An 18082-nucleotide genomic window follows, 5' to 3' on the forward strand; every position below is an offset into this window, starting at 1 on the left:
TCCCTAAAACCAATCTGATTTTAAGAGCAGTTTTTAAATATGCTTCCTTTCTTTTATTTGACTTACTGTTACAGCCCATAAACATTTGGGGTCAAGAGCTCACTTCCTTAAAATACGCCAAATGGGATTACTCTTGAACATCTAAGAAGTAAATATTAGGTGGAAACTGATGTTTATTTATTTTGTATGGAGGGCATCATGATTCTCATTGGTAGCTTGTTGTTCACATAATTAGTCCCATTTAAGTCACTGCGGGATTTTTATTGTCTGTCACACACTGTGGGTTTGTTACAGTAAATGCTAAATGACAAATGTTAATATAGTTTAAAAAAAAAAAAACAACAACTTTGAGACTCAACCTCCAAATGAGTCCCCATCCCATTTTTTTTCTCTGTGCCCCAGTAAGCCCTTTCTTCCCCAAAATGAGCACTGGGAATCCAAATGCATCTCGCCACATGAAGTCAGCATTGCCGAATCGTTTGGACTCAAGGGGATGGGGCTTTGGGGAGCAGTGGCTGGCCGTGCCTTCCTGCCAGCTTCCTGCTCCACTACTTTCACAACTTGGGAGGCTGGTTTTACAGGCCAGCAGACTGCAGCACTCGTGAAGGTAAAGCGCATGCCACAGCTTGGAAAAGTTGCCGAGCACATTGGCTCCAGTGCCTATGGGCTCGGCAGGCAGGAGGCCTCGGGGGACCAAGGTGAGTGCAGCTCCCATCCCTGCACCCATCCTGTCTCCCTCCAGGTGCGGAGCCTGGCTGCTGAGCACCCTGACAGCGGCTGGTGAGAGCTCAACGTCACAATGGGTTGCACAGGAACAGCGGCAAATGTGTCCATGTGCTCCGAGTGAAGGCTCCGGCGCCGGACAAAATCAAGCAGATAACAACGCCGGTCCGGTGGAAGTAAGGCAAAAGTCAGCTGGTCGGCTGGTAAGAAACATGGCTTATTCGTATGCCTTTCTTGGAGGATGAGGTGAGCATTTCCAGCAGGACAGTATTTGTAAATGTGCTTGTCAGCCTGTTTAGAGCATATTTGAACACTAAAATTCTCACAGCGCACAAAGAACTGCACCAAGGAAATGAAGATCTGGGCCCCAATGTTTAGAAGTATGATTGTGCGTGGTAATGAAGGGTTAATTCAGCTTCTGCCTTTCTTGAATGTGCATTTCTTTCACTGGGGAGGCCAAGTATTTAGGACCCTCCCACACTGGAAGAAAATTATGCTCAGCATGCCTAAACATGTTTGTTGCTCACAGGGTTTTAACTTTATTTCCTCAAACAGTAGCAGCACAGACATTTTGTCTGGGAACCATGTTAGAAGGACAGGAAAACGACCCGGTCCCATGCATTTCACAAATGCAGGCGTATTTGGAGATCCTGCTGAAAGAAAATGGTGGTCATTGACTTGTTTTGTTCTCTAGCTCAGAGCTTCATTCACAAAGTACAACTGTCTCTCATTTGCCCTGCAAAGTAGATCTACTGGCTGCAGACAAGTATGTTTCAGAAAGGTTCCCTGATACCGCCAAATTCACGGGAGAGAGGGGAACTCTCTCCTGCTGTTACAGCATGTAATACAACACGACTAATCAGTTCTCAGAAAAATAATTCCTCTTTGCCCTGCTTGTAAAAATCTCTGGGACTTGCTTCTCCACTGCCACGAGCTTTGTGGAGACATTTACACCTGTGAAAACCAATGAAAAAAGTAGTTATTAAATATGCTGGAATGGATTTAGTAATGTCTCCATGCAACTTGCACAGAAGTAAATGATGGTGCAGGACTGGAAAATCAAGGTTTGTTTATTGAAAGCAGTCCTTCCACTCCCAGGGTCAGGCCTGTGGTTTGGAAGATGATACAGACAAGGTCTCAGATGAAGAACAGGTTGTGCTTGTACTTTTGAAATCTTCATTATAATGTGTTCTTGTGAGGATTAACATTCTGTAGGAAGTCTCCTGTTTTATACAGTTAATCTGACGCTTGCCAAATCGCAGAAGAAATTGTATATGAAAATTAATTTTGTTCCTCGTTGTTCTATTTACTTTGGAGATCACTTCTCCTTTCCTCTTTATGCAATATAAGAAAAACTCACCGGAGCAGAGCTTTGATCTATAGGCAATCACAAACCTCATTAAAACCGACAGGCACGCTGGCCATGCTTTGTTCGGGAAGGAACAATCAAGTTCTTTTACGGCGTAAGATAGCTAAAAACTAGAAACCGCTGCCCACGGCACAGGGCTACATGGCCAAGCGCTAAGATGAGCTAACTCCTATGAGCAAGCACTAATTTGGGGAAAGTCAGAGAGATTTCTCTAGGGACTGCTTGCGAACGCGGCAGCAAGAGCGCAGATTGGTTGCAGCTGTGTTTGCCTGTGTGCATGTCCGGGACCGGAAACACCACGCGAGAGCCAGCAGACAGTGGGAGAAGCAGTGGTGCATGGCCCTGAGAAAAAGCCAAGGGACAGCTTCTTCTGGGCAAGCATCCTGGCTAGAGCAGCAAACTTGGACTGCCGCGCAGTACTCCCTCCCATTTGCTTCCTCTGCGTGCAAGGAAATGGGACGTGGCTGTACATTCTTTGTAAATAAATAGGGTTACGCTAAGGAGATAACTGAATTCATCATCGATTTCCCTCCCCTCGCAGGAAAATCTGGCAAAGTGCTGAATATTAGTTAACTGTGTGGGTCAAAGTTCTGTATGTAAAACTACAGAGCTTTTCAGTACTGCCAAAATAGTCGTCGGAGACCCTGCAGATATCAAGGCAGTCTCTGAAATTCAGATCTCAAAACAGCAGTGATCATTTCAATCGCTGACGATCCTTCATGGATTTTTAACGCCTGGTATTTCTACAATGCATATTAAAAGTAGCTTTTATGGAACAATAACAAGAAACTGCTTTCTCTGATCCCTCGTTTGGAGTGTTTAATATAGTCCAGATGTATCTGTTGAAAAGAAATGTAGTCAGATACGATATAGTTGTGAAACGTTTATACATGAGTAAGGTGTTTGATACAGGGAGGTGTTTTGAATAGTTTCTTTATTCGTGTTATCTTACAGCGTCTTCTTGCCGAGCTGCTATTGGCATCAAAGCTCTTGCAGATTTATTTCCATGTTTAGGTCCCCACAGTGACTACATCGTACATCTCAGAGTGCCTCTCTCCACTTGAGGGTATGCTCACACCAGCACAGCTGAAAAAAGCAGCGTGCTTCAAGAAGTCACTGTCCCGACACCGGAGTGTACTCTGTGTGTGCTCTGACACCTCTGCGACGGGACGTGAAGCCTTGACCTCCTTCAATGGGAAGTAAAAGGCAGACTTGCAGCCAAGGATAAGACTGGAAAATGCCTTCAACTCACCTCTTTGCCTTGGTGTTTCACCCTAGAAGACAATTACAATCTGACAGGTCTTTGGTAGCATGGCTTCAGAGGAGCCTTACTGATGGGGAATACAAACCTGGGGAAAAAAAAAACACACAAAAAAGCTGCTTTTAATGCCAGCTACATTTATCAATCAGTTTTGAGTTCGACATCTTCTCCAGCACAGCACAGGGGGTGCCTGGGGCCTGGCATGAGCAGCTGGTGTGGCCGAAGGGCAAGGCTGTGTTACTTTTGGCAGCAGCACCGGCAATAGCTGGCTGGAAGCATTTGTGAAATTATGGCCTGTGGGGGCACTTCTGGTTTATGCTGACGTGTGTGCAGGCTGCCACCGAAACAGGCCCTCTCGCTGGCTCATCCTGGCATTGTTAGGCTGCAGGATCAGCTGGCTGCCAAAATTGATCCTGCTGAAAACTTTTTTTTTTTTTAAACTGGATTAGCTTTCAGCTCTGTTGGCAAGTGGATCTAGCCTAACATGTGGCCACATGAATGTCGGAGCCAGCGGAGAGGAGGCATCGGGAAAACATGTCTAAGGGAAGGGAAAGGGATGGAATGATCTCTTTTGCCAGTAGCACAGTCTCGGCTTGGCTTAACCCCCCATGAATCTACCTCTCAGGGTAAAATTAGCTGTTACAGCTTGAGTCACATTAATGGCTTGCTTCCACAGAAAGGGAAAAATCTTGTTCCTCTTTTCCTCTGATGTTAGACCTGGTGATTGTCTAATCTTGCACTGAACTGGTTTAACTCATTGAATCAGCAGCAAACTCACCTGGCAAAGAAAAGGGAATAACGTTCTGCTGGCTTAGCGGGTCGAATCAGCTCGGTAAAGCATCTGCCGAGGCTGGCAGAGCTGGTACAGGCGAGGAGGGTACAGTAGCGGTCAGCTCTGAGCTCACTGACTGAACCACAGTGTACAGCTTCAGTCTCAGAAATCTGCTGTCATAACACTGAGTAGAAGATCCATGATCTGGGTTCTCTCTGTAGTTTAAAGATGACAGTAGGCGCTATCCCTTTGTCTTACAGCAAACATGGTGTTTGTTTCATAAAGCTGGAAGTTGCCACGATTTTATAATTCCTTCCAAACTCCTACCCCTGTATTTTCAACCCTCCCATGGGTAAGTGACTTTTATACTAACACTTCCCTTCAAGCTGGGCCTCTCCTTTGAGCCTAGATTTCCCTTGGGTTTGTTTCCTTATTAGATAGGGAAATATTGCCACAAATCTACTAATGCTCTTTTCCATCAGCCAGAACATTTCTCTGAAGCTTCAACAAACAGCCTCTGATGCTGCTTCAGGAAGACACTCTGTGCCCTCAGATGCAGGAATGCAAGCTCATAAGCAAACTGCTATTGAAAAACCTCTATAAACAACAAGGAGGTAAAAATAGTATAGAGTATATGGAAGATGTGTGCAAAACAGTTGTTCTGTCAGTCAGATAGAAGTAGTAAAATGCCCGAATTATATTTGATCACACTCAGGACAGCCATGGTACACTTAAGTACTGTGCTGGCTGGGCACTGTCACAGAAATCCCAAGCTGGGTTTGCCCAGAAGTTTAAGCTTTCATCTTTGAGAGAAGAAAGCCCAGGCAAGGAGGGACAAGAACATTTTCCGATGGCCCTAATGAAGAGGAGATATCCCAGGCGGGCAGGCGTCCACTTTTATGCCCATACAGCTCCTCCTTCATTTATAAGGAGACAGAGTAGGACCAGCCCAAAGAATTAATGGAGAATAAAATGTACTCTAAAAATATATCAGGAAAAAAGTTACACGAGAAGTATATGAGCTTGATTATGAGTGAGGAATCTAAAATGCCATGTTGTTGTTAATATCTTTAACATAAAATTAAAGAGAAGATGAGTAGAATCGGGAAATTCTTGATGTTGGGAAAGCATAGGCAAGGGGTACTTGGAAAACGTAAATGTGCAAGCATTGGGATATCGCTTGAATGCAATTTGGGTGGCTGAGGAATGCATTAAGCTCTCACTTTTCAGAAACTACCTGGAATTACTTGTTTTTAATAAACAGCAAAGGAGATGCCGGACAATTAAGAAGAAACAAGCACGACGCTGAAGTGCACCTAAAAGTCTTTGTTGCTTTTGTGCAGCAACTCTACTTTCTGGGACTGTTCTCCTGTAGGTAGTGGATGAAATGCCCAAATGTGTAAGCACTCTGAAGGGGGATTTTCAGAAATACTTGTCCTTGGTCAAACTGTTCCCGTTGAGTCCAGCTGAGAGGGCAGGCCAGCTCCGGTGGAGACAGCAGGAGGAAAGGCGAGGAAGAAGAGAGCTCTTCCTCCTCTGGCTGCAGTAAACTGGGGAAGCACAGCCTCTGCGTGTTATTGAATGGCTTTTAAAATCCAGATTCTTAAACAATCGGAAGAAAGATGTCAGGTGCCTGAGGGAGCTTCATTTGGTGGAAGTACAGTCTAGCCTGTGACGTTAGGTGTGTGGGTAGTATCGGTAGTATCGAACGTGAATCGTCTCCCCTGTGCCGATGAGCGACGTGACTGCAGGGGTGAGCGAAGAGTAGGGGAGTGACAGGGATGCCGGAGGCAGAGTACCGCGCGTTTTAGGCACGGCTTTTGACGTAGCGTTTCACAAAGTCTTATGTTGACCGCGAACTAACAGAAGGACTGCCAAAAAGATACAGATCGCAAAGGTTCCCCGCAGTCTCAGCACTTGGAGCCGCAGTTTTGTAAGTCCTGTAACCGGAGGGTCTTCCCAGGCGGACGCGGGATCCCCCCTGCCCCGTCTCCCCGTGACTAGTCGGTGTTATTGGGGAGACCTGCGCAGGTTCGACAGGCCAAGAGATTCCCCAGTAGGAAACGATACTTAAGGCAAACAGGGACGCGTCTCCGTCCTTTTACGAAGCACGTAAGGCTACCATCTGGCTAAAGACGCTGTTTCTCTTCACGAGTGCTTTCAGGAGGTGGAAGCTCCTCAGGAGCTCCTCGCCGGGCTGCGCAGCCTTGCGCGCTGCGCTCCCCGAGTCCCAGTTTCGCAGAGTTAATCAACAACAACAGACAATATCTCGGCGGCGGAACAGCCAGCCAGCCTGCCTGCCTGCCTGCCTGCCCGGGGCAGGGGCTCGGGGGGCTCGGCCTCGGATTTAAGCGGCATCCACCGGCCTGCCGCGCCGTCCCTTCCCTCCCTTGCAGGCAGCCCCCCGGGGGGGCTCTTCCTCGCCGCTGCCGGGGCCGAGCAGGAGGAGGAAGAAGCCGCAGGGGGGCCGGATCGGCGGCCGCCGGTGAAGGTGGGTGCACTCACCCCCCCTCGGTCCGGTTGGGGACGGCGGGGAGCAGCTCCCCACTCGGGGCAGGGGACGGGGGGGGGTTCTGTGGGCGAAGCGAGGAAGGGGCCGGGCGGATGGCGGCGGCCTTGGGGATCGCGCCGCCGAGGTGAGGCGGGGAGGGAGCCGGGGCCCGGCGGGGCGGGGGGGGGGGCGGCCGAGGCAAACCCCGCTCCCTCCGCCTGCCCTCTCCGCGGTCCCCGGCCGGGGATGGTGAGTAACGGAGCCCGGGGATCGGGGGACGGGACGGGGAGCGGTGGTCGGCGCTGGGCCCGGAGGGGCAGGCCCGGCTGGGCGAAGCGAAGGCCGCGGCCGTCGCCGGTGGTTTGGCTCGCAGCCTTCTTCCCTCCCGGTTGTTATCCTTTGCGGGGGCGAGGGCAGGCAGACCGACCCCCCCCCCCTCATCGAGGGCTGCCCTCCTCCCCGAGAAGCGGTGCCCGGCGGAGGGCAGGCCGGGGGGAGCAGGGCCGGGCCCGGCGGGAACGCCATCGTTCAGGGGGGTGTCGGGGATCCCCCCCCCTACCACCACCACCACCACCCCGGGCAGGAGGGTGTTTGTAAGCCGAAGGAGCGAGGGAACCTCTCCCGGGGCAGAGGGAGAAGGAGGGGAGCGCAGGAGAAGGGGTTTGGCGGTGCTCCCTGCGCCCGGCGGATCGGCCGGCCCTGTCAGCGAAACGGGATTTCTGGGGCTGGTGACTGCACCGAGGCAGGATTGCTTGTTTCTGCAGGGTTTTCTAGCTTTCTGAAGGCTGAACGTGTTGGACCTACCTGGTACTCCTTGAAAAAGAAACCAGCTTTGGCCCTGAAATAACAGGTTTAAAGCACGGGCCACTTCCCTCAGCTCTTTTTGGCTGCTGGGGTACCTACTGCACCCGGGGGTCAATCATTCCGCGTTAAAATGTCTGCGCTGACTCTCCGTTAGCTTGCGGTTCCTCTCGGTGGGGCGAGCAGAGTTAAGCTTGTTGCTGCTGGGAGCAGGAGCTCCCATCTCCCTCCCTCCTGCCTTTTTCTGCGTGGGACCCTTTTTTTTGGGCTGATTCAACACGCCAGCCTGACAGAGGGCTGGTGGAATTGCTCGTAGGAGGTCCTGACAAGGACCGGGGTGCTTGCGAAGGAAGGGAGACCAGACCTCTCCTGATGAGCTCAACTGCTCATGGAAATGCAGCGCGACTCGGCCAAGTTTTATTTAGAATACTTACACGCCATTGCGGGAAACTTGCAATTCAAGAGCTATCTTTTTGTTTTGTTTGAAGCTTGGTGAAATTCTGGTTTTGCTTTCAGCCTGCTGCTGGCTGATAAACCCAACTTCTGTGCTGAGAAGCATGCTAAATGAATTTCTCTCTGGAGTGTGGGAAAAAGCTGCTGTGGTTGTTTTTGCGTTTTATGGTTTGATTTGTTTTGCCATTCTTCTTCCTAATGATAAAACTGTGCAAGTTGCTCTTTCTGATGGGTGACATCTGCTGGGTTTCTACCCAGAGAGTTTATGTAGCCCAGGTGAAGGAAGGAACCACTGTGCCATTTGGTCCGTGTGCTATGAGCGGGGAATTCCAGGGCCGTCCAAACCTGGATCAGAAGTTACACGGAGAAATTCCCAATGGAGAGGTTGAAATGTTGCTGTAGTTCCTCACACAAATACCAAGTTGCTAATACAAAGGGATGTTTCAATCCACAGGCAGCTTACGCTCTGAAATGAATGCCCTAAAGAAGACAGAAGTTCAACTGTCCCAAGCAGGCATACAAGTTTTCAGTATTTTTGGTTTGGTGTTACTGGTGTTGTAAGAGGGGGAAAAAAACCCTCGTAGACTTGCCTGTTTCTTTTTTTAAAATCCGAGGTTTTTAATGATGTCATATAATGGTTTTGAAATTCAGTTATATTTGTAAAGCATAATTATTTGATTGGATAAGTGGGGTTGGAATGCAACAGGACAGTTTTATTTGGATCATGAAACCTTTTTGTGTATGTTTTCTGTATTTTTAGGAGCATGAAAGTCTTCAATGTTTGTCCTGCAATTTTGATGGAACGTGTTGTAGTAAGCATTTTCTGCAGTGGTTTGCTGTCCTCGCTGTCAGGCATGCAAAGCTGCTTTTCCAGCTCCCTAACTAAGAAGTAAAATCCTACCCGGTAAAGGAGATGGAGCAAATACTTTCTGCACTGTGAATTTCCATTTACTAAAAGATGGAGAACTGTCATTTTAGTTTTGTAGTTATTATCCTCTTAACACATGAGCAAAACTGATCTTTGTGCTGCTACTGTGGCTAAAAGCTGTGAGTACAAGTTGGAAAGAGAGAGCTATTCATAAAGAGGAAGACTCAAGAGTATAGGGGCAAAATCATTGTCTTCCTGTCGTCCTGTTCTTTTTAGCAGAAGGAAGAGGGCGGAAGAGAAACTTTAACTTTGTGCTGAATAGCTCAACAATAACACGTTCACTTGGTTATTTAAAAACATTGCAGGAGCAAGAGAAAAGCTGACTTTTTAGGTGAGTGGTGACTCAGCTTTGGCTTTGCAGGTAGAACAAAGAGCCACATCACCTATTCTGTAGCTGAAGCAACTCTGAAGCTGATCTGTTTCAGTGACCTTCTTAGAGTAGTGGGGCATGGGGTTTGAAAGTGTAAGCTTTGGATGAGTTGAGCAAGTAGAGAGTAATCGAGTCTTAGCAGGGCGTATCGGCTGGGTATCCTTTGTGAAAATCCAGTTTCTGTGTATTGCATCAGTGAGGAAAGATGCAAGTCTTGAACTGTTATTATGAGTACATGAGTTATTTTCATTCAGAGTCCTTGCTGGGTTTGGCAAGCATTCTTTTCCAGGATTTCTCCTGGAGTCCAAAAATGGTTCTGCCTGAACAATGAGGCGTTCTTATGCCTGCCATCTGGTGGCCAGATACCACAGGTAACTGGACCGGCTGCAAAAAACCAGCTGAGGCTCTGTCTTAAGGATCCGGTAGAAAAAAGTAGATCCTTTTCTCACTGAGCTGTGTCTCAGATGGAGGTCGGTTTTTGCGTGGTTTTCCTGGAGGAGAAATAAATTTTGTAAGTTCCATTACCATCTTTCTTCTCTTTCCTAGGATATGATGGAGCTCCTAGAGGAAGATCTCACCTGTCCCATTTGCTGTAGCCTGTTTGATGATCCTCGTGTCCTGCCCTGTTCACACAACTTCTGCAGAAAGTGTCTGGAAGGAATCCTTGAGGGAAACGTGAGGAATGTGCTTTGGAGGCCGTCCCCTTTCAAGTGCCCCACGTGCAGGAAGGAAACTCCCGTTACTGGAGTCAACAGCTTGCAAGTCAACTATTCCCTGAAAGGTATCGTGGAGAAGTATAACAAAATCAAAGTAACTCCGAAAATGCCTGTGTGCAAAGTTCACAGCGGGCAACCCCTTAACATTTTTTGCCGGACAGACATGCAGCTGATCTGTGGGGTATGTGCCACCCGTGGTGACCACACAAAGCACGTTTTCTGTTCTATTGAAGAAGCTTATTCCCAGGAGAAGCGGGCTTTTGAAACCCTGTTTCAGGGCTTTGAAACTTGGCGTTGTGGAGATGCCCTCTCGCGACTGGATACTTTAGAAACCAGTAAGAGGAAAGCTTTGCAGATGCTGACCAAAGATTCTGACAAAGTGAAGGAGTTCTTTGAGAAGCTGCAGCACACACTGGAGCAGAAACGAAATGAGATTCTCTCTGACTTTGAGACCATGAAGCTTGCAGTGATGCAGGCCTATGACCCGGAAATCAATAAACTGAAAACAATTCTGCAAGAGCAACGGATGGCTTTTAACATCGCGGAGGCCTTCAAAGATGTGTCTGAACCCATTATATTTCTGCAACAGATGCAGGAGTTCAGGGAAAAAATCAAGGTGCTCAAAGAAACCCCTTTACCTTGTTCCAGTGTGGACATCAGCCCTACAATGAAGAGCTTTGATACCAGCCAGTGGAATGGAATAAAACTAGTTGATGTGGACAAACTTTCCTTGCCTCAGGAAAACAACACTCTTAAATTCAAGATTCCCTCGGTGTTTTCACGCAGATTTATAGTGAACTCTCTTATTTGCTTGCTTATTCTTGCTGTCACCAGAATGTCCTTCGTGGAGTCAGTCGTTGACAATCTCCAGTGCTGGAAATCTCAATTCTTTACAATTAGCTTGTCCTATTTGGCAGATACAGTGGAGATAGCAGATCATGCAGTCTTTTACTGGGAACAGATGACAGATGGAGCTTCACTTCTAAGAGAAAAGTGTAAAAACTATACGTTGGTTGTACTGGATAATGTTGCACAGTTTGTGTGCAAATATAAACTGTTGTGAAGTCCCTGTTGAAATATAAGAACTAAGAGAGATCTGGTGAAGAAAACATAGAACTTCTTAAAATTAATTGGTTTTTTAAGAGTTCCAGTGGAAACATTCAAAGATTCGAAATGTTTCCAAAACATTCATACTGTTCACATAGTTTCAGCACTGATAAACTGGAAGATGAAATGGAACTTTGAAAAACACATTGTTTCTGGATTCTTCTTTCAGTGGTGATTATGTGAATATTATTCACTGTAAATAATTTTTCTTACCAAAATATAGGGCCAAACTGTGTACTTCGTTTAATGTTAATGTAACTGTAGAATAAGATAAAAAGTGTCACTTCCTAAAAGGTCATAGTTAAAAAAAAAGTTATTTTTAACTGGGAGGTGGTTAGGAAAGAGGAAGAACAGTTGTGGTTGAGAAGAGCACTGTCCTGAGAGGCTTGTTGATACAAAATACAGAGTGTATCATTCACATTCTGGAACCACTTTCTGTCTGAGGACGTTACTTCTCACTGAAATAGATTATGTATTTTTTTGCATAACCAAATATTGTAATTATCCTGTGCATTCAGATTACTGTAGATACTGGATATTGTTTACATGTTCTGTGCAAAAATACATCTTCAGGGCAAGCATAAATTCTAGGGGTAAAGAGAAATCGGTTGAGGTTGGAAACAGAAGAACAAGCGGCAAGATAGTACGTACTACTTTGCAGATAGTACATATTTTGCAGTTTACTTTTCCAACATCAAATTGTTGGGTAACTGAGCTGTCTTGTTAGATCCATGTTGTTCTGAAGCCACACTTTCTTAAAAAGTGGCCTTAATGTAAACAGTTCAGTGCGGTGAAAGGCACGCACGGGTCAGCAACAGGAAGGCAGCTTGCGCTCTAGCCCTGCAAAGGTGGCAGGCAGAGCAGTTTCTCTCCCTCTGTGTCTCTCCAGATCGTGTTCCAAAAGCCAGGAAAAGTGCTGGGATGATTCCTTGGAAGAGAGCATGTAACGTGGCGGGAGTATGGATGTTGTTGGTGTTTGGAAGTGCTTTAGTGTTGGAACATATATAGGCTCTTCTACTGTTACTGTATTTTCGTGTACCTTGTTTCAGGAATTAATTGAATTTTCTGAGTGTATTGACTTGGCTGTAGGATAACTGATTTAAAGCAAACTGTAAGCTTGAGTTTTCTGAAGTGCCCTTCTTTAAGAGCATACGGTACTGAAATATGTTGCTTGAAGCTCATCTAACCTCTTTTTGCAGTGGTCCTATGAACAGCAATATATAGAATGAAAACATTTAGTTGACATTTCCGGGAAACAAACGTAATGCATGCCTGTTGTCATATTTTGGGGATATTCGTTGGCCTCTCTCAAGGTTTGGTAAGTTGTGACAGTCAATTTACTGTCTTCCAGTAGTCCTTGCAAGCTGTTCATTTAAAAAATAAAACATTAAATTCCAAGAATCAAAGTTTCCAAGCAACCAAGCCCTGCAAACAAAACCATTGTACATGATATTTACATCTTTGTTGCCTGGGAGTCCTGTCGCTGCTCCACACCTCACTCCAAACACTTGCTGAAAGCACTGAATGGTTCTTGCAGCTGCAGATGCCTTGCAGTTTAGGAAAGATCAAGTCACAAACACGTAGATCAGAGACTTACAGTTCTTGAGTGGCCGAGATAGCAATGAGTAATCAAGAGGTGGTCATTCTGAGCGTGGGAGGTGTGAGATTTGTAACCCGGGCTTCTACCTTGCAGCAGTTCCCCGAGTCCAGGTTAGCACGGATGTTGAACAGCGATGACCCGGAATTTAAACTGGTGAATGGAGAGTTTTTTGTGGACAGAGATGGAACTTTGTTTAGCTACATCATGGACTTCTTGAGGACTCTCCAGGTCTCCTTACCTACTGATTTCTCAGACTATCAGAGGCTGCAGAGAGAAGCAGAATTCTATGGACTTTACCCTCTGGCCGACCTCCTGAGCCAGGAACACTTGCTGAAGCCAAGGCTGGAGATCTTGGAAGTGCGTTTTTCTCTCCAAGAGATGCAGGCCTTATTCCAGATCTTCGGTTCCTGCAGTACCACCGTTGAGACACTAGCTGAACAGATCACTGTGTTTACAGGGCAGCAGTCAGGACAGAGCTGGAACAGCCCTTTTCCTTCTCAGAAACCACTTGTTCCACTTCCTTTGGAAAGGCCTTCTCATCACAACATGGTGTTTCAGTGCGGTTATGACTACTCTGCTGGTGACCAGTTTGTGGCCAGGTACTCTCCCTAGTGTGACTTCTCATTATGGAAATGTCTTCGTGACTTCTAGTCCCTGAAGTACATGCTATGTGCTAGCAAAGCTCATTTTAAAGAAACTATCGGACAGCTCTCTGAGAGAAAAGAAACATGTTTCCTTCTTTCTGCTAGTTTAATGTTATCTTTTTCTAGTTCTGGAATACCCAGTTTAATTTCTGTTATGGTGATTTGCCCGTTCTTCAGCTTCCTAAAATACTGTTCTCGGTGTTTGTTTTTGAGTTCTGTTGGGTCTTTCTCTCTCTCTGCCCTTTCCTCCTCACTCTCTCTCCCAGGCTTTAGAACTTCATGGCATCAGTGACCTTCTAGAGGACTTGAAAAACACAGGGTAAAATGAAGCAGAGAAAACAAAACAAATAGGGAGTGAAGTAGTGGGGAAGCCTTTAATCTCCACTAGCTCATGGTCCAAAAGACTTTTCATGTGGAAAGGAAGAAAAAGAGAATGGCTAAACAGAGCTAAAAACACCAGTGGAACTAAGATAGCAATTCAGGGACTGGAAAGCTTTTGTAGAGCCTTTTATTGGGGGAAGGGAGAAGGAGTAGATTATTAACTATATGCTACACAGTGGGTGTTCTTGGAATTCAGAGCCAGGTTCTGTTTTTTATTAAGATTACTGTGTATCAGTGATTTTTGTGATAGCAGTATCATATTCTAATGACAACTTACATTTTTTAATCAAGCTTTTGCTGGATGTCTCTATTGTATGGAGACAGGTTCTTACTATATAAGAAAATGTAACCTAATTTGTCCTCTGTGGCTGTTAGAACATGTGGAATTTTATGGAAATTTCATTGAAATATTCCCAAAAGGGTTATTCTATCTGAATATATGAATCAACATAGCAGTCTTTTGATTATTTAAAAAAAATGATGAATAAAGTTTATCTTTCTTCTAGCTTTCTTTAGCTAAGCAAGTAGAAGAAAAAACACTTCGCATTTGCGAAGCAATATGTATTTATATGCCAAACCTTAACTCTATAATGTATTGCTAATTTTATTGAGCTAACAATTGGTTGAGTAGGTTGTGGCAACTTAAATAGTGGGGAAGATATTCCCAATTCTTTCCTTTATTTCTTCAGACTTGGTAAAAATGTTCCTCTGCAGATCAGTAGAAACCCTTATCCTGAGTAATGAAACAAGTCAAGTTTGATGATGCTGCCTGCTGAATTTCTATCAACTTTTAGTCTTTGTGGTGACGTGGACTCTTTCGCCTTTTTTTGTGCTTTCCATGAATGTTTGCTGTACTTTCCTGTGAACTGTGGAACGGTTTCACCCCTGTCAGCTTATGTATTTTGTAATAGTATTTTTACCTGAATTCTGTTCCTTGAAATGTCTGGATAGATTCTTAAACTGTACTTTATATCGAGTAAAATCATCTGAGGCAATGTGAAAATGATTTTCGTACTTGTTACCACAAGACCTGCTGTACCAGGTAACTTTGCAATAAACGTCACTGTTCGTAGAGAGAGATCCCATGGAATGAAAAGTGATGCTGTTGGGGTCAATGTGACATCCCTGTCCTTGCCATCGTTTACTCTTACGTTGCAGCATTATACGGAGCATGCCATTCACCTCTCCTCCATTAAATGACGTGAGGTAGAGGTCATCACAGCTATTTCTTAAGAAAATAAGTTTTGGTGTGAGGGTGAAAGAGAAGCGCTTCTTCCCCAACCTGTAACTGGGTGAACTGAGAATTACTGTTCTTAGAATGAGGGAAAGGGTTGAATTGTCCTCAAAGGAGGAAAAAAATAGCCAGAACCTTGGTTGCTGTAAACCTGTGCAACGGTGCTGACCTGCACCGTCTGAGGACCTGGTTTGTTTTACAGAGAAATTGATTCCATCCTTCAGGAAGTGAAGTCTGTTGTAACTGCTTTTTTCTTATTTTAGGTATGTTTCCATAAAGCCTGACAATAGAAAGCTGATTAACGGTACTAATGTGCTAGGCCTGCTGCTTGACACTTTGCTCAAAGATGGATTTCGCCTCATAAGCACCAGGACAGTCTCCGGTGAAGAAAAAGTCGAATGCTACAGTTTTGAAAGGATGCAGAGGCCAGCAGGCCCTGCTGTCACGGTGAACCCAACCCCAGGGAGCTCTGGGGTAGCACAGGCAAGGAGAAACCAAGTGCAGAAAGGGAAATAAAGGCTTTTCCTTTCCTCTTTTGAAGGTGGAAGAGGGGTGTGTCAGCGGTAGTGGCCTTTTTTTTGTTGGCTTGTTTGAAACTGCAACTATTGAGGGAAGTGACAAACAAACAGATTTTTTTTTTTCAAGTATTCGGAAAAAAAAAAATTGCTTTCCTGCCTTTTACCACTCCACCCTCTTCAACTCTAAATAAAAGTGACCCACAGGTTCACTACTGGTTTTGTGGACCAGATACCAGCATTTTCAAGGGTCGTTTTTGGTTTTCACTGTGGCTAGAATTTATATTAGGACTTGCAAAAAATCAGCCATTCCTTCTAGAAAATCGTTTTAATGTTCTGTGCTAACCTGTAAGTAGATTTTAAATAATGTGAAGAAATAACAGCTTGACACAACTGTCACCCCAGCAGTTTGGAGAAGTGGCTGGAGGAAGAATGCGCGCCTCAGTGATTGAATATTGCTTCTGCTTTCAAAAGATAGACGTACACTGATTCTCTTGCAATTAGCTGAAAGCAAAGTAACAGAAACATCCCAAGTTGTATTGCTTTATGGCTCCGGACATGAGAAAGTGGCTTTGTGAAGCCACCACTAATGTCCACGAAATAATGTGTTACTGTCTCTTGCAGAATACTCCTCTGTCCTCTCCTCCCACTCCGAAGGCATTAAGCTGCTCTTCAGTGCTGAGAATTAAATGATAAAGGTCTTTGTGAACAAAGGGTCAGTTAATTTTTAGAGCTTTAACTACAAAAAGAATGTGATAAACAGTCCTTCCAATGAAATAGTACAATTTAAAACAAAATAGTACATAGGATTTCTTAACACTTGTTAAGCGCAAAACATATTTAGGAGGAAGGCTTGGCCGAAGTGGCTTTAAAAGCCTTGGGATTGTTAGCCCCGTACAATGCTTTGTAACGATGCCAGAATTAGCTCAGGTACCAGGAGAGGTAAGTTAATGAGGCCTTATAAACTAAGAATCTTTTGTCCTCCCTTCAGGGCAGGGAAAGAAGACAGCAATAACTTCAAGGATTCGTTATTTGAATCTGACTTCTGTTATTGATAAAACACTATCTTTCCAAAGTTACAAACAGCCAAATAGAGCTTGTTTGGGCTTTCTTGGCTGACTAATTAGTTCTGGCTTTTCATTAGCCCTAAAACGTGAATTTATGACTTTATTTGCAGCACTTAAAAATGGGGGTGGGGGGTGGGACTCGCCTGTCTGTTTCTTGCCCTTAGGAGTCTCAGTGAAATGGATCTGCCCAGGGTGGTGGTGCGGCTGTCGGACATCTCTTTTCTTTTGCTACTGCTGTAATTTGTTTTAACTCGAGACAAGTTCAGAAGTTCAGCAGCAACGACAAGGTCCTCTTCACTTGGTCTAGAGCTCTCTGGGTTGAGAATAAAGTGATTAGGGGACTACTTCTCCTCAGCTGCTTGCGGGTTATGCAATATAATAAATGTTGAGGAATGCAGGAGTGGAGGCTTTTGGTTCAAATGGGATTTTTTTTGTCAGTATTCGTATTTGTCTTCCTATAAGACATTTTTTACAGTGAGAACCGTCATTCACTGGAACAACCTCCCCAGGGATGTGGTGGAGTCCCCATCGCTGGAGGTTTCAAGATGCAGTTGGACAGGGTGCCAGGTAATCTCCCTGGGCTCCCTTTCCCACTGTGCTGGTTTGGGCTGGGACTGAATTAATTTTCTTCAGAGGAGCTGGGATGAGGCTGCGTTTTGGATTTGTGACCAAAACGGTGTTAATGATAACACAGCGATGTTTTAGTTAGTGCTGAGCAGTGCTTGCACAGTGTCAAGGCCTTTTTTTTCTGTTTCTCACCCCGTCCCACCAGCAAGCAGGCTGGGGGGGGGGACACACAAGGAGTTGGGGGGACACACAGCTGGGACAGCTGACCCCGACTGACCCAAGGGACATTCCAGACCATAGGACGTCATGCTCAGCACTAAAAGCTGGGGGAAGAAGGAGGAAGGGGGAGACGTTCAGAGCGATGGCTTTTGTCTTCGCAAGTCACCGTTCTGCGTGATGGAGCCCTGCTGTTCTGGAGATGGCTGAACACCTGCCTGCCCATGGGGAGTGGGGAATGAATTCCTTGGTTTGCTTGTGTGCAGCTTTTGCTTTACATATTAAACTGTTTTTATCTCAACTCACGAGTTTTCTCACTTTCACTCTTCTGATTCTCTCCCCCATCCCAGGCGGGGGCAGCGAGCGAGCGGCTGCGTGGGGCTGAGTTCCCACGAGACGGGGTTAAAGCGTGACAACCCACGAGAGGCTGGGGCAGGTGATCTTCCGAGGTCCCTTCCAGCCTGGCCTGGCTGTGATGCGGTGAGGACCTTCCGTGAAGGTCTGTGTCAAAGACCCGTCTCACGGTGGCCTTGGAGGTCACACTGCTGATGGCAGCACTGGGGTGGGACAGCGTCCAGCTGTATGGGATCACTGTCCCGACAGGTTGCTGTCCTACAAAGACAACACTACTTGTTTTCTAAGTTCATGTTGAGGTGCATGGACTGACTTTCCAGAAAAGTTCCCATTCCTCCAATTGGGATAAAACAAACCAATAGTGGTGAGTACCGAGTGAGTCAGTGACTGTGAATATTATTGGTGAAGATACTTACCAATAACAGCAAGAAACACAAGACAAAAGTGACAACTTTTTACAGGGAAAGGAAAAAAAAAAAAAGGACTTGAACATCACATGTTAAATGATCACTG

General features: G+C 45.7%; 2 protein-coding genes across 6 annotated transcripts; both read left to right on the forward strand.

Moving 5' to 3' along the window:
- The first annotated feature begins 484 nt into the window (after positions 1 to 484).
- Positions 485 to 10949, forward strand: TRIM13 (tripartite motif containing 13). 5 transcript variants are annotated; one of them, XM_075046265.1, is made up of 3 exons: positions 485 to 607; positions 743 to 926; positions 9715 to 10949. In XM_075046265.1, exons 2-3 carry the CDS (start codon positions 825 to 827, stop codon positions 10945 to 10947), a joined length of 1335 nt encoding a protein of 444 aa, XP_074902366.1. In that variant the 5' UTR covers positions 485 to 607; positions 743 to 824; the 3' UTR covers positions 10948 to 10949. The 5 variants fall into 5 exon arrangements, with proteins under 5 accessions (XP_074902366.1, XP_074902365.1, XP_074902368.1 ...); XM_075046264.1 differs by lacking the exon at positions 485 to 607 and having other exon boundaries at positions 609 to 926; XM_075046267.1 differs by lacking the exons at positions 485 to 607; positions 743 to 926 and adding an exon at positions 6084 to 6616.
- Positions 10950 to 12612: 1663 nt separating this feature from the next.
- Positions 12613 to 17487, forward strand: KCNRG (potassium channel regulator). Its single transcript, XM_075046269.1, has 2 exons — positions 12613 to 13190; positions 15114 to 17487. The coding sequence occupies exons 1-2, from the start codon at positions 12613 to 12615 to the stop codon at positions 15364 to 15366; spliced, it is 831 nt and encodes a 276-aa protein (XP_074902370.1). The 3' UTR covers positions 15367 to 17487.
- Positions 17488 to 18082: the final 595 nt, after the last annotated feature.

The sequence above is a fragment of the Buteo buteo genome, chromosome 14 (genome assembly GCF_964188355.1).
Source record: "Buteo buteo chromosome 14, bButBut1.hap1.1, whole genome shotgun sequence".
Lineage (NCBI taxonomy): Eukaryota > Metazoa > Chordata > Aves > Accipitriformes > Accipitridae > Buteo > Buteo buteo.